This window comes from Paroedura picta, chromosome 4 (genome assembly GCF_049243985.1).
Source record: "Paroedura picta isolate Pp20150507F chromosome 4, Ppicta_v3.0, whole genome shotgun sequence".
Lineage (NCBI taxonomy): Eukaryota > Metazoa > Chordata > Lepidosauria > Squamata > Gekkonidae > Paroedura > Paroedura picta.
Window position 1 is genome coordinate 98,088,438 of NC_135372.1, and position 25,271 is coordinate 98,113,708.

Here is a 25,271-nt window from a genome sequence, read left to right on the forward strand (position 1 = left end):
CAGATTTACCTTTGGAGATTATTTAAATACTCTCACTCTGTTATGCTTTGTGGAGTCTTCTCAGCCATTACACTTTTGGCATTCGTGCAATTATCTTAAATTCCATGACTATCAACTTGCTTTCCTATGATTGAAGACCAAACACTTTTATCTTGTAACTCTTTTAAGTGCATACACACAAAAAGGGAGCTGTTACTATACCTCCACCTGTATATTCACAAGAAGTATAATGCGTTGTTGCTGTTAAGAGAGGATGGATTTATTCATTTAAAATATATCCTGTTGTCCAGAATCTGCCCAGGGGGAAAATATGCTGTTTTCTCAACTGCATAGTGGTTTTCTCTTGTCACATTATGGTGAAGAACTATAGGCAGCTTGTCATGTTTGAGTTCAAGCATTCTTTCTCTCAGTTTGTTCTCCACTAGGTTTTGCCTGAACCCCCAACAATATAATCTGAAAAAAGCAATGTGAATCCAATTTCAAAATAAGGATGGAGGTGATACAGAAGCCTTGTGAAAGGTTGAAGGTCAGGAGGGAGACACTGTCACAGCCAAGACTGTCTTGGATAATTATACAGATCTAATTCACAAATCAAACAAGCCACATAATCCAAAAGGTAATCATTAGATTGCATTTATTCTTGATACATTCTTAGTGCACATTAAAATAAGACACGAGCGCTCCTCAATCACATGGCACTGCTAATGCTCTTCGCTTTGAAGGTTACACTCGGATGAGATACAAAGAAGAAATGGAGCTACACAGCAGGAACCATTGGGGGGGAGGAACCACAGAGCAACATTTATGGCCAGAACAGCTTGGCATTCCCAAGTGCCTTTGTTTTCCTGCCATGTCAAAGATATTTAGCAACAAAGATTCAGGTGGGTAGCCATGTTGGTCTGAAGCAGCAAAACAAAGTTTGAGTCCAGTGGCACCGTTAAGATCCATAATGTTTTATTCTGGGTTTACATATGAAAGCATACACATGAAAGCTTATACCCCAAATAAAACTTTATTGGTCTTAAATAGTTAGCAACAAAGACATTGTACAAGTAAACTGCAGAGTAAGGGCTTGAGATTCACCTAGGCACAGCTGGGCCTTTCCAAATAAATCACTCATAGAGGAAATGAAATCCTCATTTTCAAAAGCAGATTTTTTCCTATACATTTATCCACTACTTAGTGTCTTGTATTTCCCAGGCTCTGGTCTGATGACTTTTATTCTCTAAATAGCACTTTTCTTCAAGAAAGTTGCTCTAAGAATTTAGAATATTTCAGGGTTCAGAGCTGAAAGTTCCTGAAGAGTGAGTAGTGATATGGGACAGAGTTCCTACACCCTTAATATCCACACAAGGGTGAAACATTGGCACGTGCAGCTTCTGTTACCACTGTAGGAAGAAGCTATGGTGGAAAAGTTACAGACACAAATAAATAAGGACCATTCCCCCAGTGACCACGTAAGGCAAGAGAGCTCTGCTACCAAGAGGTACAGGTACACCCACAACTCACTGACCGTTTATGCACTGGAGATTTCATGCTGGGCTGCAGGCTTGAGTTTTAGTCGTGGCAGCATCTGGCCCGGTGTGCCTCATCCGCCCCTGATCTGTGCTCCTGCACGGGAGCTGAGGCAGGGAAATTCCCAGTGCGTAAACAGTCAGTGTGAGACAACTAAGAATATATTGGGAATTAGAGGTAAGTAGACAGCCCTTTCACATGGGACAAAAAAGAAAACAAGCTAATTAAAACCTACTACGGATTATTTTTGATGTGCAAAGCAACTTCAGAAGCTTTATTTCTTGGCACTTATATCACTCATATTCCGTAAACACCAGTTAATCTGCAAGCAAGTAGTATTATCAGTTCTTGCTCCAGTCTTATGAGAAACGCTGCATACAGCATAGCCATGAATAGCCTCTGATGCTTCCTGGACAACTGGTGCAGAATGAACACTGGCTTCCACCACCTAAGAAGAGTCAATACTTTAAGATGTTTGGCCATTTACTTTTATTTACAACATTTTAAATTTGCTTTTCCCCAAGCAAAGACTCAAAGTGAATTGCATAATGTGCAAACCGGGAGGATTTCCTTGGACACAATTATCTTTACCAAGTTAAAAGTGGATACAGAATTTCCCCTCCCAACAGAGGTTTAATGTACTTAGCAGCTGTGTGACAGGCAGAAATTCAAGAGATGCACTTTCCTCATTGTTGCACAAGGGCAGGCCCCTCTGTTCATCTCTTGTTTTGAAAACCTAATGGGGTTCGTCATAAGTTGTCTGGGACATGATGGCCCTTTCCACTACCAAAGTACTGCTAGTTTCTTGAAGCAGCCCCAGGCCAAAGCACCAGTAAAAAAACTCCAGACAGAGCTGGAAGAACAACAACATACTGTGTTGTTCAACTAAAGATCAATATTAAATGCTTGGCTGATTGTCACCTTTTTTCCAGTCAGAGATTCCTGAACCTTTAACAGTTCCAGGGCAAACAGTATTCACCAGTTTCCCACATCATTGTGATTCTGTTTGGAGGGGTGAATGTTTGCCTGCCATGTACCAATTAACAGAGCCTCACTGAGAATAAAAAGGGGGCAACTTTATATCCTTGGTCAAAAATGGCTGGCAAGAGTATCACCTGTCAACACAGAGCTAGCTGTTTAAGCAACCCTTGGAAGGACAGCAAAAAAGGTATTAGAAAAAGTTCTAAAAGTGAGCACTAGGTGGCAGCACACGAGGCTTCTTTATACTGACTCAGATCCTTGGTCCATCAAAGTGGCTCTCCAGAGACTCAGCAGAAGTCTTTCACATCATCTGCTGTTAGACCTTTTAACTGGAAAGACTGTGAATAGAACCTGGGACCTTCTGTACGCCAGGCAAAGGTTCTACCACTGAACTACAGCCCCTTCCCCATCGACACCTGTTTCATTGCAGTTGATAAGTGTCTCCTCAACAAGACAGATGGTTCCTACCTTTGCATCTGTTTCAACCATTGTAGAGGCAATTGGATGCCTCGTGGCTAAAAGCCTGAGCCATACAGATTCTGAGTGTCCATCTTTTTCCCACGCAGCAAGGCACCTTGTCACAATTAACACACATCAAAAGCAAGGTTCTAGCTCTTGTGATGTGGATAACAGAGGATGAGGGTTTGAAACGACAGGTGAGCCTTGGTTCTTCCACATATGAACAGCAGCACAAACTAGGATAGAACCATCCCCTTCCCTCTTCCTTTCAGCTAAGCTGGTAGGCAATATTTTTGACTAGGCACAATTACTTCGTCATCCTGAATCAATATGGTTATTGTAAATGCATTCTTTAAACTTCACATTAGATCTGAAGAAGTACCTATAGTTCATCGTTCACAGTTCCAAAGTTAAACCAATAGGTTTGCTACAGACCACTTGGCTTGCTATCAATACTGAAAGCCAGCCAGGCTTTCTGATTTAAAAACAAACCTTGCGCTGAGGTCTTTTTATAAAAACACATGTTATAATGCATTCTCATGCACTTCACTCACCAGCCCACAGAAATCTCAAGCTGGGTCCATAAATTCACTAAAATGCATTACTATGCTCCCCTATACTGTCATATACACAAGGGTACACAGTGAAATGTTCTGATTGTGGTGCTCCTGTTCCCAACAGCAGTGAGTCTTAAGCTGAGCTCTTCAACCCCACCATAGAAACAACAGACAATATACATCAAAGATTTCTTTGGCAGTTTCACTAAAGCAGGTGGCATGGTTGAAGAGGGTGCGTGGATCAGCCACCAGGTAGAAGACTTTTGAGTGACCTTTTGTGAGACAGCTAAAATGAAAGAAAAACTTCCGAATTTCAGTGTCCTGTCTGGTCAACCCCTCTAGGACATGGAGCAGGTATACAGCAAGCAATATCTTCCTGCTACCTAACAATGCTTCCCACTGGCCCTTCACATCACATTTTTTTCATTTGTTTTGAGTACACAGTACAGCTACAGTAGAACATAGGAATTAAGCAGCATCTTTCAAGCAGAATATCAAATGGAGTCTATAAGACACAAAAATCTGGCTATGCCCAAAGAACAGTCCAATTAGAACAGTGGTGTGCAGTGCAAAATTTAAGAATCACTGTTCTAAAAACTTGCCAGCTTTGCATTTCCAATCAACTTCTCAGTTTCCAAAAGTTCTTCTTATTTGAACAGACTTTAGCGATCGGGCCTAAGGAGGCAGGGAGTGTAGTATGCTCTAGTGACTCCTATTTCAAGCACCCTTACCCCATCTGGAGCCTTTGGGAAGGAACGGATTACAAATACAATTCCAGCTGTTCATGTTCAAATTAAAATGTTCATCGTGAAAAACATATAAAGTTGAATTCCATTTACAACAAAAATTAAATATGGAGCAGGTGGGAAGAACGGAAGACACAAGTTAGTGACAGCAGAACACCTTCAGTGGAAAGCAGTGCGTTAGTAACCCGTCACAGTAGGTGCTGGTGCCCTTCTTGGGGTTAGGAGGGGGGATAGAGCAGGGGTAGTCAACCTGTGGTCCTCCAGATGTTCATGGACTACAACTCCCATGAGCCACTGCCAGCCTTTGCTAGCAGGGGCTCATGGGAATTGTAGTCCATGAACATCTGGAGGACCACAGGTTGACTACCCCTGGAGGATTCTAGCTTGGCACCAGAAGGCACCTGATCCTGTAAATGCTTGATGCCCATATAGTGAGTTTTCCTATCACAACACAAGAGCCAAACAGGTCAGGCGTAATACTCGTCTCTAAGGCAAATGAGTATTCATGAAAGGGCGGCCTCTGGGGACAGAATAGCAATGGCAAGAATGCCGTATGCCCATTCCCTGTGGCAGGGTTATTTTTAGACAAACTGTGGCTCTCCAGATGTCCATGAACTACAATGACCATGATCCCCTTCCAGTAATTGTAGTCCATGGACATCTAGAGAGCCACAGTTTGGCCACCCCTGGTCTACAACATTTCTGACAGTCACAGATAAACAAAGCTCACTCATCAACAAACTTATGCAAAAATCATGACTCTTCTCTGTCTTGTCTGCAAGCTGATCCACAGTTTCAATCAATAGGCTGGGAACAGCCAGAAGATTTAGAAGAGTACTGCAAATGGTGGAATCTAGTTGGAGCAGATAGTTGGAGCTGAAGCTAGGTGTACGAAGGGGGCATATAGACTTCCTTATCACAAGAACTACCTTTCAGGGTGCAAAGTGAGATGGACTGCCACACCTCTGCTGCCTAAAGTACCGGGCTTTGATTCCAGTATGGAGGGATATTAGCCACTTCACCATGCTTCAGCCCGATGTTTGGATTTTAAAAATAATTTTTGCAATTGCACAGTATGTTTATTCTGCCTCTATTCAGTGCCTTAGAAAGACATATTGATTCAATGTAAAAAAAAAATCCAGTTCTCCCTCCCTCTTCACTTTGACAGGGCAGGAGTATATTGGTAAGAATCTTTATGACACAGGGACATTTAGACTATGTTGCAACCTGGGATTCTGGGCAATGGGAGGATAGTGATTTTGAAACTGCCAGAAGGGAAAGTCAATCATTACTCTGCTCCAAGTGGAGGGAAATAACCTTCAAGTGACGTCAACAATCCATTGAAATGTGGTTGAACCCAGATCCTAGCTTAGCTATGCCACAACAAAAGATACTAGTTTCACAAATGTGGCAAGCTACTATGGTTACAGCATCTCCTGGGACTTTGTTAGGATCTGGGGATTTAAAGTTGCTCTTTCTGGCTGTGAGGCTGGAGAAGAGTACATAATGAGACTGAGAGGGTCACAGGGAGGAGCTAAAAGATTAGGGTTGCATGAGCTGCCATCTTTGTGTGTGCATGGAGATCTCAAATGGCTTGGCCAACTCTGGATTTAGGCTGAAAGGCCTGAGAATCTAGCTGTTTGATCTGGAGCAGGTATCATCTTTGCACTCCACTTACCAAATGAACTTGACACTTTCTGTAGGTGACAGACATGCAGCAACCCACTTGTTTCTAAATTATTTCAAATGAGCGGGACCTCCTACCACCTTGAAACATCTATCCTTCAGCAAATTCCAGGCACTCATTTCCAAACTGCTGCCAAGGATTCATCTGCCAGCAGCTCACCTCTCCCTTCTTCCCAGCGCTTCTTTTTGGTTTTCACCATGCACTGCCAAATGGGTGGCTTGCGACATGACACCCTCCTCTCAGCACTTCTCTCTCACTCCAGGAGAGAAGAATTAGCAGCAAACAGTTAGGCTTTATACTGGATTGGCACTTCAACTTGGGGCGTATAAATAAATAAATAAATAAATAAATAAATAAATAAATAGTGGTTGAACCATAAATAAACAAATAAATAACGGATGTAATACTTCTGCATCTCTTTCAAAATAAAAGGGATAAACTCAGTGCCTGTATCATTAGGGTCCTCCTCCCAATTGCTCGTTCCTCTGCAATGTTTCTATACTTTCCCAACTGATTACATTATACTGGCAAGGCCCTCAAAAGGACTAAGTCCAACCAGAAGGGAGAATTTCAAAATACGATACCTGTGGAAAGCTGGAGGGAAAGATAGGTGGCACCAAGACCACTACCCTCCTTACTATCAAATGAGTCAAGTTTTCAAGCACTTTGCAAGGCTTCAGAAACTACATGGCAGGAAAAATGGGGGTTGGGAAGAGGCACAAATAGGCTACATTTCTCAAGTTAGCTTGATGGATATATCCCAGTTTGTCACACTGAGAAACAAAGGTGTGATGGAAAGATGGTAGTTACACTACATGACTCATTGAAGAGCAGGTACAAAAGCCACAAGGCGGTGCTTGGGTTGGGCTTTCCTCTCACACAGGTAGGTCAGTGCTGTTATGCCGCGTTTTCCTGGAAGTCCCATCATCCCTAGGTAGTGCCCTCTGCAAGCTGGACATGGCTGCTGTCTTTTTGAGGTCAATGACCGCATAGGAATCCGTCCTGCGGGCTGGATGTGGAGCAGAAAGCGGGGCACGGGGGACTGGTGTGCTTTGGTGCCCCCTGTGGGGGTCATCCTCCAGTTCCACTTGGATATAGTTGAGCTGCCTTTGCTGCTCCAAACAAGGCCGGCGGAAGTCAAAATTGAAGACGCTGGGTGTGCAAGTGCGGTGGCGCGGTACACAGTTCTCCCTGCGCAAACCCCCATGCAGGGCAGCACTTTCTGAGTTCATGTAGTTTTGTAAGGGGTCTTCTTCCTCAAGCTCAGGATAACCGTTGGGGGAAGGTGTCATCGCATCGCCAGAGTCCTCCTCCTCCTGGTCCTGCCTCCGTGGCTGACACTCCCACACTGGGGGCAGCGAGGGCAGGTTCTCATAGTGCAATAGGGTGGCTCGGCGATGAGAGCAACTGGGGGGATTCAGGTCTTCACGAGCCATTTTCAACCGCCCACTGCCCCCACGACGAAGCAAAGTCCCTCGAGAAGGTAGGAGGCCATTGACATTTTCGTACACACACTTGGTTGCGAAGCACTCGTTTTTGCACTCGTTGTTGTTATTGTTAGGTGTGCAGATGTGCCCTGCACACTCCCAATGGGGTCTGCAGAAGCCATCACATTTCATCATGTGCCTGTAACCTGGGGCAGGGCCCAGAACAAATTTCACCTCACTCGGCTGTAGGTAGACTTGGGGGTTCCGATCCTCCAGGGAACAGCTGTGATTAGAATGGGGGACAGGAGGATGGACTTCAGGCAAAGAATGCATGCAGTGGTGGCCCCTCCTCTCTTCCTTGCCACTGGCGGTGTTCACATAGGTGTGGGACTATGGAAGAAAAGAGATTAGAGGGTGATGAGGAAGAAGCAAAACAACAAGTTAGCAAGATACAAATATGGGACAGGTGGAAGGACCAAGAAAAGAGTTGCAGATCTGGTTGGATATGTCTGTTTTGGGAAGGAAGAGGAGATATTTGCAGTAATGGGTCTGTGAGGTGATAAATGTCCACTAGCCATATAGGGTCTTGAAGAAGCAGCATCTTAAATTCAGCCTGAAAGCACATGGGCAATAAGTGCAGATCTTTCAGCACTATCATCTTTCAGTGATCCAATTCCCATATGCTGCCCCAGAAAATATCTGGCTGCCGCATTTTGAACCAAATGAAGTTTCCAAAGCATTTTCAAAGACAAGCCTCTGTACAGAAAATTCCATTAATCTAACTCAGAAGTTAAAAAACCCAGAGCTATAAAGATCAGCATAGATGAAAAGGAAAGGGCTTGGGGTTTTTGTTTGTTTGTTGCTCTTTGCAGTAAATAAACTGAGAACTAGGAAGCTTCTACACACCATAAGGAGAACAGGAGACATGGTCTTACTTGTTCATCAGGGACAATTAGGGCATGCGTGGGGTCCTCACTAACTGAGGAATGACGTAGGCTGCTCATGGAGGGATGTCGGGCAGCAGGGCAAGATGAAGCCTCCCTAGGAAAACTGTGGAACCCATTGGGATATCCTGGAACTGTATATCCTACAGCTGAGAAAACAAATTAGGTTAGTATCAGATTATAAACAGAGCTCCAAAACTTGCCATATAAGAGTGAATAAACATTGACAAAGAGAACAAGAACCATTTGCTAGAAGGCAAGTAGATCTGGAGGATTTCATGGAGATTAAACTTTACAGGGAAGTACAAAGGAACAAAAAAGCGGTATTCTAATAAAAATATATTAAGGACCTGATTCTCATGCATATCTTCTGTGGAAGAGCTGCAAGAATCCCAACAGAAACTACATGGGAGACTGAAACTTATCAGACAACTGCTGTCTTTTATGGAAACAAAGCATCAAATACAAGACATATGTCCTTACAGTAAGCATATCACATGGAACACAAGTGGAACTAATTTTATGACAGAAATAGCAACAGGCTTCTTGCCTTATCCACTGGGGAATTGATAATGTAAGCACAGGATCCCCCAGGTTAGGGAAAACAGGCAATTGATCTTTAGCATAGTCCTGCAATATTAGCCCTCTGCCCAAGGATCTGGAGGACACTATAGCAGTGGATTGACAAGAGCTCTGAGCACTCTAAAATGAGAAGTCTGAGCTCCTGAAGCGGTGCCACGTGCTCTTGGACTTTACAAAAATAACGACCAGGCCTCTCGTTCCTGCAAAGGCTTTAAAGAGTCTGCTTAGCCCCACCAAATATTATAGGTTGACTGAGACCTCACAAAGGAATCTAAGGACGAAAGGATAGCATATAGCTATTTGAGCGTCTTACTGTTGGGTGTCTGGGATGTCCGAGTCAGCTCCAGTTCACCAGGATGACTGTTCCTTGTTATAACCACAGGTTCCTCCACCACACTGATACTGTTACATTGCATCAAGTCCTGCAGCAAGTTAAAAATCTCCTCGGCTCTTGAGCACTTGAATGCAAAAATTCCTAAACAAATGCCAAAAGGGCATTGGGGAAGAGGAGGAAGATTTGTTTTAATGCCAACATGGTTTAATTCTCTAAAAACTTAATTACATCTTTGAGACTTGCACTATGTGATAGAACTAGCTTCTTGTCAAAGAAATAACCTCTAGGGCAGTAACATATAAATAAGGGATTAAACTGCAAATCAGAACCTCAATGGTTTAAACTGAGAAGGCAATTCTCACTTGCAGCTTTCTGAGACCACTGGTGTGTGTGTGGGGGGGGGTCATTTATGATGTTTACATCTTATCCTTGGGCCTCAAGGCACTAACAGTATAAAGTTCTAACTTAATTAGGAAAATAAATTAGGATAGTAAGTGATAAAATCAAAGACAACCAGCACAAAAAATATCCATAGTTTTCATCTTGCGCCAAAAGGCTAGCAATAAGAAGGCCTGGGGAGAAAGTTTAGTCACCAAACAAGAAGAATTGGTTTTAAACCTTGCTTTTCTCTACATTAAAAAGTCTCAAAGTGACTTATAACAGCTTTCCCTTCCGCTCCCAAAACAGCACCTTGTGAGGTAGGTGAGTCTGAAAGAATTCTGAGAACAGAAACTGGTCCAAGGCTACCCAGCAGGCATGAGGTGGAAGAGCACCATACCATGCCCTGCTCCGCGACACCAGCAACTCACAAGTGCTATCCATGGTCATTGGGGCAAGACCTCTTGAAATGATAGAGGAAAGGTTTATATTAAGAAGATACTTGCCAGGGTACTTTGAACCAAAGCTATTTGAATCCTTAAAAACAAGAACCTTGACTTTCTGGCTTTCTTCTTCAGATAACTCTGGCCATTGATCCAACAATAATGTTTGGAGATGAAGAATAAGAAGAGCTGCTTTCTTGTACCCTGCTTCTTATTACCGGAAGGAGTCTCGAAGTGGCTATTGCCTACCATTCCTCTCCCCAAAACAGACACCCGTGAGGTAGGTGGGATTGAAAAAGGTCTGCGACTGGCCCAAGGTCACCCAACTGGCTGCATGTGGAGGAGGAGTGGGGAATCAAACTCAGTTCTTCAGATCAGAGGCCACCACTATACCAAGCTGGTTCTCCATGAGAAAATAGAATAAGGTGTGAGCCGTTTTGTATGTTATATGATATTCAAACATGTTCAAAGAACAAACATTTCAGTGCTAGGACACCCTACTGCTGTAACACCTCATTGCATCGCAGAACAATTCAGACAAAAAGTTGCATCTTTTTTTCTCACTGAATGCTAATGCTTATTCCAATGTGTTTTTTATACAAATAAATTATCAAAACATCATTTCTTATTCATATTTAATGCATCCCAAACATATTCTTCAATTTAAAAAAATGGGAGGGAAGAGAAACCTAGAATAAAGGATGTAAAAGACAAAGAATAAAACAAAAGTAATGTGATTTTCATTGTTAATGTTAAATGGTAACATGATGCAAATTATGTAAGTACCTGTGCTGGCACAAAGAAATATTCTAAAAGCAACTACCATTACATCCTTTTTTATTAAGACAAATATCCCCCTCCCAAGCCCTGTGTGTGTTTCTCTACTGAACTGCCATGAAGAATTCTGGCAACACCAATGTTTGATCACAATTTTGTGATATTTTGCTTCAATATGTCACGGCTAAGCTACTGTGGTGTAGTGGTTAATAGCCTCTAATCTGGAGAACCGTGCTTGATTCCCCACTCCTCCATGTGCAGCCAGCTGGGTGACCTTGGGCTAGTTACAGTTCTCAGAGCTTGTTCAGCCCCACCTACTTCACAGGGGGTCTGTTGTGGGGAGAGGAAGGGAAGCCACTTTGAGACTCCTTTGAGTAGTGAAAAGTGGGACATAAAAACCAACTCTTCTTCTTCATGATAAACTCTGGTACATCTTTTCTACATTCACACAAAGGTTTAATAAGTGTCAAAAGTAAAGTGAATGCACTGATTTGGGGCAGCAGGCACAAAACATGGAACAGGCCATTTCCCATCTTATAACATCATCTCAGTCTGGGATGTGATCCTCTTTTCATTGGTTCTAATGTGACCCCAAAACATGGGGGAAATATCTTACTTTTATAGTAGATTAAACGGCGGCACTGTCCCTTCCTGCCATAAGTATTTCTATCAATTTTCTGATTACACCAAGCTAACCAGCTGGACACTGGCACACACATGGACACATACATACACAGAATTCCCATAGCAACAAGGACAAGAGCATAGCAACAACAGCTGCTTCTGTGAAAAGAAATATTAATAAATGTTACCAAATCAGCTGCAGATGCAGCAGATAAATGTTAAGCTAAGACATACTAAGTCTTCCAAGCACCTGTCTATGACTTTCTTAAATCAAAACATTTCTACCTATTCACAATTACAGTTATGTATTTACAATATTTATCATACTTGGTTAGCTAAAATGGATCAGATTATTTCTCAAGCTACTTGGTGTGTCCAAGAGCCACTAAGGGACCTCCAGACAAGGATTTCTTCTAGGCCTACTTCATACCACCCAAGCCTAAACTAAGAACTATATGAAAGGAAATCATATCCTCTGCTGTTGACATGAATAGGCTAATAACTGGAAATCTGTCCATGTTTCTCCCTACTCCGTTAGTCACATTTATGCTGCACCTTTCTTCTCATTCTGCCCCCATTTTATCCATAATGTGTTAGCCTGACAGTGACTCATTTAATGTCCCCCTTCCTTCCATAAAGCCCCCTGGATTTATAACCCAGCCCTCTTAATATTCAGGATTTTCTCCATTTGCCCTCCATCTTTGGTTCCTGGTGTTATTCTAGGCCTTGGTGTGTTTAAAATAAAAAGAGTGGAGAAGTGAACAAAAAGAATTTAGGATCCTTCAATAAATCTGATTTGTCAGAAGATTGCAGATTAAACATAGGGAACTACTCACATGCAATTAGTGTAGGCATGCAATGTTATAAGATTTTATGTGGTCATTAGCTGGAATGGCTTTTTAAAAAATTACATAAACTTATGGAAGATGTTTTGGTCTGTAGCTATTAGTCATGTAAGTTAAAAATAAATTCATGCTTAAGAGAACTTTTCCTCTGAACACTAGGTGCCAAAGACAAACAAGGAATGGTTATCTCCATCATATCCTGCTTGTCAGAAATATTTTGCTGGCTACTGATGAAGTACTAGATGGAAAATATAGTGACTGAGTAATCTCTCCTTGGTCAATCACTTTCTTCTCTTATAATGACATGAAATCTGTTCAGAATGACTTCAGCTCTAGAAACATACCTTGCCCTGTCTGGCAGCGACGCCCACTCTCAAAGGAGAAGAGGTTGGAGTCATAGCCATAGCGGCGCAAGCAAAGATATGGCCACCGGACAGCATCACGTTTGTGTGTGTGCAAAACAAGCTCCCTCTGCGTCAATTCCATAATTCCCGAGCCCAGCTCATTGCCTTCATCATCAACATTTGTCACCTGTATGGATACAAAAAATACTGTCAGGCGCTCCAGGTACTAAGTCAGATGGGTCATCTGTAAGAGGAACAAGTGTAATATACAACCATATGCAGCTGGGATATGTTTGTTTAGGAAGATGTAGTGATTGAGTAGTATCTCCTCAGCCAATCACTTTCTTCTTGTATAACGACCTCAACATCCAGGGACATATAAATCTGAAAGGTCCTAGTCCAATCCCAAGAAAGATCCCCACTGCCCAAGACGTGATTCCATGTGCTGGTTCAAACTCTTTCCACAGTTCCTCAGAACAATCCCACCTTATTATTCAAAGCTATGTTTTTACTTTGTGGAGTTGCGTATTATGAGATCAAGCCAGTCTCACAAGCTGCCTAAGCAGCCACAGCTCCCATTGAAGCAATCTAAAAGAGTCATCTTATGAAAGGCAATCCAATTTCCTTTCTTTTTCATTGGAACACTGACTTGCATTCCCCCACATTATCTAACACATTAAAAAGTGGAATCAATACTGCCAGACTTAAACTAAGGGTTTGTAATAAAGATGGTTACTTGGGATGTTTTCAGTGCCAGGATGGCATGGAGTTTTGTATGTTCTAGTTCACTGTATTTACTTTTTTAGAAAAGAAAACTTATGCTGCCTCTTCAGAGACCAGCTTGAGTGGGGCTCACAACTAAAACCATACAACAAAACAAAAATAAAAACATTAAAATAAATTGTCAGAAAGGAACTGGAACATAGAAACAAGTGTAAAAAAAAAAAGACAACGGATACAAAGATGCCATTAAACAAATACTTTGGCCAACAGCAAAATACTTCATGAAATAGATACATTTGTGTTACCTTAAACTTTGTGGGGTGGTTGTCTGGGATACTGTCTTTGCACAGGCAGCTACAGCAACTCCCCATGATGTCAACACTTTGGACAAGTCCTAAATTGTAAGGAAAACATCATTCCAGTTGAGTTCCAGATCCGGTTCAAGATTTTGGCACTTACCTTTAAGGCCTTACAGTCTAGGTACTGCATATCTGAGAACATTATGGTCAAGTAATAGCAACCAACTGAGGATCCCTGGCCCTAAAGAGATACATTTGGCTTCAACCAGAGCCAGGGCCTTCTTGGTCCTGGTTCCTGCCTGGTGGAATGAGCTCCCCCAAAACATCAAGGCTCTGATGGAACTCTCAAAGTGCTGCAGGGATTGCACGTAGAGTTGCGAGCTCCGGCGCGTTTTGGTGAGCACCGATGCCCAAGGCAGCCAGCGCCACAGTGCAGAGGGGTGGCGCCAGCAGCAGTGCACGATTCAGTGCCACCACCACCCCTCCCTTCTGTGGCGCTGGCCGCCTCGGGCGTTGGTGCTTGCCGAAGCGGCCAAAGTGTGTTGGAACGCACAACCCTACCTGAAGATGGAACACTTCCGCCAAGCCTATGGTTGAGGCCTACTAGAATCAGAACCACATCTACCGGGTCTCCCTCTTCTTGTGTCCTTCTTCCCCTCTTCCCAAGTCCTCCAACTTGGTTCCCTGTAAATTAAGTGAGCTACAAAGATAAAATAGCCCAGCAGTAGGCAAAAATTTCTAACTTTTATAAATAATTATGAACTAGTTTTATGTTTTATGTACTTTACTGCTTAAATGTTATGTATGGTGATGTTCACTACCCGAGACGGATAGTCCAAGAGGAGCAATATACAAATCAAATTCATCTTGTATGATTAGCCCCACCCATCTGCTTCTATTTAAATCCTGCAAAATTTCCATCCATGGTTGCAGCAGAGAGAAGGGGAGGGTAAAAGAGTGCATGTGAGTGAACGCACAGATTATTTGCAACAGAATGTATCTAGCAAGAATGTTGATTTTCAGACAAAAATATTTTCATATTTTATCAGCATTGGGAACAATATACTACAAAAGGTATCTGTTGCAGACAAAAAATAATGACACAGCCATAGGGAACTATTTAATGTAATTACCTGTTCTATTTAGAATGACACATTTGGCTTCAACAATAAGAGATGCATTTACATCAGACTCTAAGACAATTCAGGCCTTTATGCTTGGCTTTATCCTTACCCAGCCATGGTCTTTTGTATCTTTTAAGGGAAGGGAAGGACTCTCCACTTTACTTCCATAGTCCTCTGCTGGGTGTCATGGTAACCAGCATGTCAGGAAGTCCCTTACAACTTCACAGGATTTGTGCTATCTTTCACCTGTTATGGAAAATGGAATCAAGAGGAACACCGTGAATGCACGTTTTCCATTCCCATAGCCAAAACATCATTTATTGCTATCACTCTTTTCTCAATGGCATTGTAAGGTAGAGTTATATCTGCTACTGCACACATCCCAGTTTATCTTTGTAACAGCTAGAAATTTACTATAAACAACAAAGCTTGTAGTACATTCTGCACTAATTTGGTTTCCTACTTTGATCCTTTTCATTTTTATTGTATGCTCAAAAGCTTACTAGGAAAGTAATTGCCTTGGAGAAGGAATCCAAAGATCCAGAGTCATTTTTACAGAACTGAGACACCAATCAATTGATCACCTACTATTTGACGTCAAGGAAATACTTTCAAATATCCAGGAAGGTAAGAAGGCCCTTTTGTAGATAAGGCGATCTCTTTTACTCTTTGCATCAGAATGTAATTCAGTAGCAGAAGCTCCTTGTTCCCATCTCCTGTAGTGGTTAAAGTTCACCAATTAGGAAGATATATCCTGCTCTCCTTATAATCATAACTGCATTCAACAATTGTCTTTTATAGTCAGTACATGTGTTTGTTCAACTGTTTGAGATATCTTTGGGTTTGCAGGACAAAACCCAAGAAGAATAGTTCCATCCATGCATCCCATTTAAATACGTTTCATTTGGCATTAATAATAGTTGACAACAATTATTTAGAACTTAAATTCTAATGTTTCATGCAACACTTAATGGATGTTAATTGGCTACAATCCCTCTCATCATAACTGTTCTAATAATTAAAGCTTTAAACAGTTGAATGCTCAAATGAAAAACAATAAAGAACCAATAAGTCAACTGAGTACAATTTTACTTGTTTTGGATCTGGAAATGATGTGAGTAAAACCTTAAAGTTTCAAATGCTGCATTAAATGCACTCAGCCCTCAAAACATGATTGCCACATAACTTCATGATTCTACTTATCAATATGCACTAGTCCAGAGGTTCTCAACCTACCTGATGGCGTGATACCCTTTGGGTCACCAAGACCACTTCTGGGTCATGGGGTTGCATGCTCTGGTGCGCTGGCAATCATGGAAGCCCGAGGTGGCCAGCACCGTGGTGCAGGGGGGAGGGGTAGCACGCAGAGCTCTAGAGTCCAGCACTTGTTTTTGTAGCAGCCAGATTTGTGTCTTGGAGCTCACAAAGCCGCAGAGATCTGAGGTTGCACGGAGGAGGCTAGCGCCATGGCACTGTCGCTGCTGCCCTTTCTCGGCGACCCCCATGAAAGGGACGATTGACCCCTCAAGGGGTTGCAAGCCTCAGGTTGACAACTGCTGCACTAGTCTGATAATGCAATTCAGCATAACCTAGTGACTAGCCTACATCTATACCAAATTTAGTTTTCTAGAACTTATCCTTGTAATAAATAACCTTTACTTAAAGGGTTAATACTACCTGGAACTGTTAGTGTCAAGCATACAAGTAAACACAAAGCAGATTTTCAATCTGTGTTTCAGGGCTCCCTCAATGAGGAGATAAGCAATGATGGGCAAACTTTTGTGGAAAAACAGCTCACTCACTATGACTAACTTTTCCATGTAAAGGACAATCTCAGAAGACTGAATGTGCTTTAAGTCTTTAAATATCTGTATTCCACGTTTTTCTGCAGCAACTTTTTTCTCAGTGACTGTTTTTGAAAATCCTTATTCCATTCATCGACAATATAAAATATCAACTTACAAACTGGAAAGCAAACAAACGAGCCTATAGTTTCCCAGGTTCACAACCAAAAAACCCCTCTGTCTGCCCTTCTCCGGTCCTCTGAAAGCTTACCTGTCTTCCATGTTTATATTGACTGCTTGTCCTGTTGCCTCCGGCTTGGGTGTAAATTATACTTCCTTTGCACAGACATTCTGTAACCAATTAATATACAACACATATCACTACAGTATGGTACAAGAATGTCCTTTAAGTGTCTCAGAAAATTTTCACAGTGGCAATAAATATACAAAAATATACCAGCTCTGCTCAATGTTAATCTAAAATGAAAAAAAGAACAAAAGTTAGGGCACACTAACAAATTTTTCCGTATGTATAAATTCTATATACAATTGATATATTAGATTTCAAGGAAATCATCACATAAAACAGTCACAGGAGACTGTTCCCAAAACTGAGCCTCCATCACTTGTTTTGGTGGCGTTGTTTCCCACTGATCAAGAACAGCTTCAGCAAAGGAGCTACCAATATGCCAAAACAGCAACAGCGTAAACCCTGTGTCACAGGAAATCTCTTTCATGATGTATTGTATACCCTATTACAGTTAACACATGATAGTTTGCCCCAATCCTGACAGACAGCTGCAATAAATTTTAAGAAGCAGAATATAATAAACATTAAGCTAAATTGAAATAATTAAAACAGGCTTTAACAATATCCCCATCTTACTCCCATGCAAGCTGTATTCTGATGTATGAATATGTGTACTCTACAGCTGGGATCAATATGAAAAACTGCATTTTTTTCCAGTTGGAACTACCAGCCTGAGAGGCTATAAATCTGTAACAGGACCCAGCCCTGCAAATCTACAAAAAGCAATGGATATCTCTAGTACAAAGTAGTAGATATGAAGGCAGCAAATGTGCAGGAAACAAGCCAGACAGAACTAGTGAACTGTCCACCCTAAACACTTAGATGTGAATATGCCGTGTCTTCCCTGGAATCTAAGTTGTGGACTTGTATTAAAGGTTACAAGGCTGCCAAAGCCCCCCCCCCATCCCACCCCAATGCCTAGCAACAACAGAGGCAGGCAGGGTGTCTTAAACTGGTAGTATCCTCAGACACAGTATCATATTGCAGAACCTGCAGACAGCTGTGATGATGTATTGCATTTAGTATGGAGTGCTTTGTTTCTTAGCATTCCTTCAATAAAAGAGAAAATATCTTGCCTTAGCAACAGATAAGAGTGCATTTCTCCCATTAAACTCAGTGGGAGCAGGTTGCAATGTCCTGTATTAAGCACATTTTTACGTTATCCCTCCTTCCAAGCTCAGCATGACACACATGCTTGTACTCTCCTTCATTTTATCCTCACAATAATCCCGTGACCACTATATGGTTTAGGCTGTGAGGGACTGTCTGACATGATATCATCCAATGAGATTCACAGGTCAGTGGAGAATTGAACACAAATGTGCCTAGTCCTAATCTGACTGCACCATCACAATAGTGTCATAATAACCATAGACAAAAGTAGCAGTCCCCAAACCATGGTAAATAACATATCCTTGAAAATGCATTTGACTGAAACAATATTAGTTTAAAACGGAGTTTCAGGAAATAGTTACAATATTTCATAAGAACACACACCCCTCCGCCCAATTATTTCCAGATTTATATTTTCCTCTCATTTTAGACTAAGGGAAAAAAGCACCATCGCTACCCCTTTTACAAAAATTCCCAGCTGGGCTTTCACATTTCATGCCACAATGTCACACAGAGCCCTCTCATTTTAACTACTGCTATGGTCTCTTCAGCAGCTTTTCAATGTTGTCCTACCTGTCTCAATTAAAAAATACTACCGCAATTTCCTTTTGCTGTGTCAGGTAATGATATCAACTACCCCTTCCGAGCAGAAATATTATAAGTGTCCAGATCATTCAGACACACTTCAGTATTGCCTCCAATCATCTCTCTTCAACATGTAGTCATTTTAAAAATATACAGTGGATCTGTCATATTCAGCGTTAGAGGGTGTTCCCATGGTCAACCACAGACAACTTTTTTAAAGGGCAAGACAGAAATGCGGTTGATAACATTCAATACTGTAATCGATGTGTGAAATCAAGTTTGCAGAAAGGTTTTTAACTACCAGCTCTGAGAATTAAACTAGCTTGCCAGGGATTAGGAAGACACCTTTGCCTGGTCAAGGAGAAAGAGCTGCACATTTCCTTTGCATAGCCACTCTGACTCTGGACATGGCAAATTATCCTTAATCCTGCAAGCAGCTGACATAGTGAAACAGAAGGCTCTCAACTTCATATACCTTTTGTACACCATTCTACCTTTACCCCTTCTGCACCCTTCATCCGTTGCTGCCTCCATCTGCTGAAAATCTTCAGCAGCTTATACCAAAGTTCTACGCACAAGGTGTCCTGCCTGAATATATATCAGCTCTCCATGTTCCTTGCCCAGTGTGCTACACTGATTCTGTATTAATACAAGAACTAAAAGCAGACAGCATTCTGTAGTGCTATGCAATACTTGTGGTGGCCTGGGATAATGAGATATGAAACTCCAAATAATTGGAGAAGAGTTGTTTTTTATACCTCACTTTTTACTACCCAAAGGAGTAATTGTAGTAGACTATAAATGATAGATATGCTCAGGACTCTATACACAGAAAAGCAATGGGATTCAGTCATCTCTAGGTATGAAAACTGTAATCAGAATTATTAGGCAAACAAAATTATTAGCCATATAGAAGAACAAAGTCAGCATGGATTCTGCAAAGAGAAGTCCTGCCTCACCAACTTGTTGGTGTTCTTTGAGAATGTGAACATGTATGTAGTCAATGGTGACCTGATAAACACTATATACCTGGAATGTCAAAGGCTTTTGACAAGATTCCTCACCAAAGACTCCTGAATAACCTTAGCAGTCATAGATAAGAAGATAGGTTCTCGTATGAATTTAAAATTAATTAAATGACAAGAAGCAAAGAGTAGTACTAAAGGAACAGTTCTCACAGTGGAGGAAAGTAAACAGTGGGGTCCCAAAAGGATCAGTACTGGTGCCAGTACTATTTAATTTATTCATAAAAGATCTTGAACTAGGGGTGATCAGTAGAGTGACAAAGTTTGCAGATGACACAAAATTATTCAGGATGGTGAAAACCAAGGCTGACTGCGAAAAGCTCCAAGAGGATCTCTGCCAATTGAATGAGTGGACAACAGTGTGGCAAATGAAATTCCGTGTTGGTGAGTGTAAGGTGATGCACATAGGGACAAAAATTCACAGCTTCAAGCATACGCTAATGGGTGGAGACTGAACTTGCTGAAACTGACAGGGAAAGAGATCTTGGGGTCATAATAGATAGTGCAGTAAAAGAGATGACCAAGCATGCTGCCACAGTGGAAAAGGCAAACTCTTTGTTGGGGATTATTAGGAAAATTTTTGAAAATAAAACTGCTAATCTTATAATATCCCTGCATAGATCTATGGTATGGCCTTGTATGCAGTTTTGGACATCACAGATATGAGGAAAGTACAGAAGAGGGCAATCAAAATGATTGTGGAGGATAGGTTTATAAGTAGCTTCTAGCCATGAGGATTAAAGAGAACTTCCACATTCCGAGAAGGAAATCTCTGAATACCAGTGTCAGAAGGCAGCATCGTGGGAAGTCCTTGGACTCTATGCTCTGTGATTAGAATTCCAGAAGAACTGGTTGGACACCAAGTGAGATAGGATGTTAGACTAGATGGACCACTGGTCAGAGCCATTCTATCCAAAACAAAAAGGAGAAAATATCCTGACCCAAACAAAGTCAAGGACCCAAAAAGGTCAAAACTAGGGGAATTAACTCAGCCCTATGTGGGGTAGAACACCACTTTAAAATTAAGTACTAATATTTATTAAAATTAAAAACTCCAGGCTTATCTCATAGCCTCAATAAAATCAGTGCATATATGCATACCAATGCCTCCACTGACCAGATGCATTTCAGCATTATCACCTTTATCAATGCTCAGGCATGAAATAAAAACATAAGGACAGCATACATAAAATAATAAAATAATTATAAAGATAGTTATATACAGAGTTAGCTCCAATACATAAAATGATATTGTATACTCTGGACACTATGGGCCTTCGTCAATTCTGTGGATCAGAAGGCCAGATTAAAAAAAAAATCCAGTAAAGCATACTTTGGATGCAGGTAGGCTCCTACATGACACACACTGGACACTTAAAGTACTTACCTCGACCAGGGCTTGCTTTTGAAACGTTGGAGGCCTCAATTTGTTTTATCTGGCTTTCTGGTCCACAGAACTGACTAAGAGCCATACAATATCATGTTATGTACAGGAGCTAACTCTATAAAACTATCTTTATAATTCTTGTATATTATGTATGCTGTTTTTATTTCACGCCTGACCACTGATAAAGGCAGTAACGCTGAAACATGTCTGGTCAGAGGAGGCATTGGTATACATAGAATCATAGAGTTGGAAAGACTTCCAGGGACATCTACTCCAATTCCCAGCACAATGCAGGAACTCACAACTACCTGCCTACCCAACAGTAACTCCAGTTTCATGCCCAAATGATCCCCCACCAACACAAAAAATCTCCAGAATCCAGCCTGGCCTGGAGGAAATTCACCTACCATCCCACAGTGGTGATCAGCAATTCCCTGGGTATGCAAGGAAGAGCCACAAGAGACAAACACAGGGATATCCCTTCCTGCCCACCCACTCACAATCTGCCTAAGTATGCACTGATTTTATTGAGGTTATGACATAAGCCTTGGGTTTTTAATTTTAATAAATATTAGTATTTAATTTTAAAGTGGTGTTCTACCCTACATAGGCTTGAGTTCATTCCCCTTTTTCTGAGCCATATTATCTCAGAACACATTCAAGTAACACTTGTTTAGAAACCCCTTTATTCTTTCCTCCTCCTTTACATCTTTACAGTGCAATCCCAAAACAGAGTTCCACTCTTATAAGCCCACAGAAGTCAAAGGATTGATCACAGAGAAGCTGTGTGCCAATTAGGTGATGTGTAAAATTATTTACTTTGTCAAAAGCACTGGAAAACCTGCACGAGTAGTTCTAGAAAAATATTACCTCCAAAACAATAATGACTTCCTGTTTAATACGTTAGTGGCTTTCTGGTCTCACATCCTTATGGGTCACTAACAGAAATTCATTTTCTAACTAGGGGCAATGCCCATTGCATTTAGGAATACAACGGGTGCTAGATTGGCAGGGGGATGGTGGAAGAAGATGGTAGTGAGGTGTTCTGTGTAGAAGGGCATGTAGGTGGAGGGGGGTGTAGTGGGGACTGCTGTGGTGTGGGGATGAATGAGAGTTTGTTAGAGGAGAGATGGAGGATGGAGGCCGCACACACAGCAGGGACAGACGGGCTCGCAGTCGTCTCCAGCGGGCCCCCCAAAGGACACAAGGGAATGTTGAGGTGGGGATGGCGTGGCCTGACTGGCAGGGACTCTACAGACAGCCTGCACCTCCCCCCAGGACCTGGAAAGATATAGGCAGCTGTTCTCTGGATGGCCTCTCCCTCCTCCCAGGACCTGGAAAGGCTGCAGGGAGCTGTTAGGGTGACGTGTCCCCAGCCGAGGCTGCATCCAGGTGGCGTGGTTGTCTAGGAGCAAAGGACCCTCCCAGGGAGCCCCAAGGCCCAGGGACTGGAAACTCCCAGGCAGGGAGCTCACCGGCAGGGACAGTTCTCACGTGGCAAAGAGCTGCATCCTCCAAGCCTTGGAGGGAAGTGGAAGGAGGAGGGGGTGGTCAGGGGTGGGGGATGGAAGGCGATTGGCTGGCTGCTGGACAGACAGACAAGCCGGTTGGAGGAGGAGGCAATCAGGGCGGCTGTCCCACCCCTGAGTGCCGCTGAGGGCACTCAGGGGTGGGACAGCCGCCTTGAGTGGGCGTTGTGCTGAGTGGAACTTAAGCCATGAGACCATGCTCCTCCTCCAAGCCCGTACCAGAAATATTAAGTGAAACAGATAACTGAATAACACTGTCCATGATGTGGTGGACGCTGATTCCACTGAGTAGTATTTTACTATGTTCTGTCCTGTCTTAAAACTAAAACTATGGAATACTGTTAGTAATCATTACTTGTATTCTAATAACAACGCTGGCATTGTGTTGCATATAAGCAAGTTACAGTGAAGTATTCTAGAAGGCAACAGAAGCAGCTCTACACTGTCTCACCTCGTTAGTTTATTTATATTATGTAATCTAACTTAATCAACTGAAGGCAGATAGCAAATATTTTTAAATATCAAAATAAATCCACAGAAAGACAACTGATACAATATACATTGTGGCAGTCTAGTAGCACATTAAAGACTTAAAATCTTTAAAATAATATTGTCAAATAAATGTGTGCTGTCCAGGGAAAGATGCATGAAAGCTGATTATCATTATCCTTTATTAATTGTGTAAGTGTGGCTAAATTAGACAGAGGTATATGGCCAGGTTAAAGCGCACTGGAACACAACAATCCAACACTCAAATATTAGAACCATAAAGGCATGTCCTGCCAGTAAAAACCCTTTGCACAGAAGTACCTGAGGAAGAGTCATCTCCTTTTTACTCAAGTCTCTCTCTCATTCTTCACAGAGGCAACCTCACCACCTGGCCATATGTTTATCATTCACTTATGGGAGTCCTATGGCTATTCTTGTTCCTTCATCCCTCTAACACACATCAGATCATTCCCTCTACTTAAACAAGATCATTTCCTTCACTTCTTTCACTGTGACATAATCCGTATGCACTTACAAATCACACATACAACACAAAACCAAATACTATTAAGGACAAACATGACAATGGCATGGATGAATGGTTCCTAATCATGTTACTCAAGAGAATTTTGTGACATCTGAGACTCACTAACCAGGTCTAAGCCTTAAAATACTCAGCCTTCTTCTGTACAATCCACAGCCAGAACTCCCATGAGTATATACAAAGTTACTGGTGCCTATGAGTTTAAAATATGCAAGCCTGTCTTCAAGAAATAAAACTTACACTGTTTCTCAGAAACATAATTTTATTTTTAAACACCCAGAATCATGAAACCTTTTGGCCATTTCCTTCAGTGGCATAGCTGGGGGGAAATGCAGAGAATACCTCTGCATCCACAGTAGCACTGGTGGGAGGAATGCTGGATGCTGACTGAAAGGGATGCCTTTCTGTTCAGACAATATCTTGTAACTAGAACAGTGTGCCACACTACACAATTCTAAGTGTGCAGTCTGGAAAACAGGACAAATCTTCAAAACATGGTTACTGCTGGGGCCAGAACCACAGAGAGTTACCAGACAGCAAAAGGGATAGTTTGACTGCACAAGAGGTGGCAATTCATGGGCACCTGGCACCCCAAAAATGGGAGTGTGTAGTAAGATGAGTGATGGATGAATGGAGAAGAAACAAGACATCAGAATGGAAGGCAACCCCTGGTGGACGGCTAAGTGATGGAGAAGAGGATTCCAAGGCAAATCTTGAAAGGCAGCAGTTGAGAATATGGGAAAAGTATATGTAGGATATGCAAATATTGGGGGAGGGAATGTTTGCTTTAAACTGCGAGTAGTCACTGATAACGATAACGGTAATGAATACTGGATTCTACGGAAGATGGAGGGGGCTGCCCTAGGCTTGGATTCTCGAGAAAGCAGGTGTGTGCGTGCGTGCGTGTGTTTGGGGGGGGGGGTGTTAAACGACAGTCCCAAGGAGGAGGAGGAGGAAGCGTGGGGAGGCCAAGTGAACGGAGACTATGGATGGCTTGGGACCGGGGCGGCGGGGGGGGGGGGGGATTGAGATGGGAGGACGCCGTGGAGGGCAGCCGCAGCGGGTGACTGGGAAGCCCAAGTTAGGGTTGAGGTGAGACCCATGGCGCGGGGACCCCACAGAGCAGGCTGGCGGGTTCCGTACCTGCGGCGCTGGCGCTGTCCAGGCGCTGCGGGAGCCGTAAGGACGGAAGAAGCCAAGGCGCCGCTGCCATCCCTTCCCCCAGCCTAGCTCAGGCCGGGGCCGCCGGGAGCAGCGAGTAGGAGGCAGCCTAGAGCGTCTCCCGCCGGCAGGAGGACCCGGGCCCAAGGCGCTAGAGGGCGGAGAGGTGGCGGCCACCGCCAGGCGGAGCCGCGCGCCTCTCAAGCCCAGCGGGCTTTGGGTGGACAGGGTCGCGGCTCTCAGAAAGGGGGGGGGAGGGAGTGCGGAGGGAATGGGTCGTGCTCCTCAGAGGTCATGGCCAGAACGTCCCCAGTTTAATTCTGGGTGCTATCGTGTGCACGCACACATGTTCGGATACATTAGTTACCGGCCCATAGATATAGGCAGGGGGTGAACAGTAGATTAGCTTGCAGCATAAATGACGATGTTTAACAGATGCAAGGACCGAACGGGAATAAACAAGCTTCATTTATAAATGTTTTGGGAAGCATGTTTTGGGAAGCATAGTGAAGGAAGAAATATGCCAAGATTGGAGATTAATGGTCAGATGTGGAA

The 25,271-nt window shown here is 42.6% G+C and overlaps 2 protein-coding genes across 4 annotated transcripts in view; one reads left to right on the plus strand and one right to left on the minus strand.

The window, feature by feature from the left end:
• Window positions 1–610: 610 nt before the first annotated feature.
• FRS3 (fibroblast growth factor receptor substrate 3) lies at window positions 611–24,819 on the minus strand. 3 transcript variants are annotated; one of them, XM_077334522.1, is made up of 9 exons: window positions 24,699–24,819; window positions 16,845–16,924; window positions 15,378–15,505; window positions 14,899–15,035; window positions 13,672–13,760; window positions 12,644–12,830; window positions 9,212–9,373; window positions 8,308–8,465; window positions 611–7,762 (listed from the first exon to the last, which is right to left on the minus strand). In XM_077334522.1, the coding sequence occupies exons 5-9, from the start codon at window positions 13,735–13,737 to the stop codon at window positions 6,821–6,823; spliced, it is 1,515 nt and encodes a 504-aa protein (XP_077190637.1). In that variant the 5' UTR covers window positions 13,738–13,760; window positions 14,899–15,035; window positions 15,378–15,505; window positions 16,845–16,924; window positions 24,699–24,819; the 3' UTR covers window positions 611–6,820. The 3 variants fall into 3 exon arrangements, with proteins under 3 accessions (XP_077190637.1, XP_077190639.1, XP_077190640.1); XM_077334524.1 differs by having other exon boundaries at window positions 15,374–15,505; XM_077334525.1 differs by lacking the exons at window positions 16,845–16,924; window positions 24,699–24,819 and adding an exon at window positions 16,026–16,330.
• Window positions 24,387–25,271, plus strand: part of PRICKLE4 (prickle planar cell polarity protein 4) — a 36,546-nt gene continuing 35,661 nt past the window's right edge. Inside the window, exon 1 of the mRNA XM_077334521.1 lies at window positions 24,387–24,442. Coding sequence (XP_077190636.1) covers window positions 24,402–24,442 — 41 coding nt within the window. The 5' untranslated portion in view covers window positions 24,387–24,401. The remainder of the gene's footprint in view (window positions 24,443–25,271) is intronic.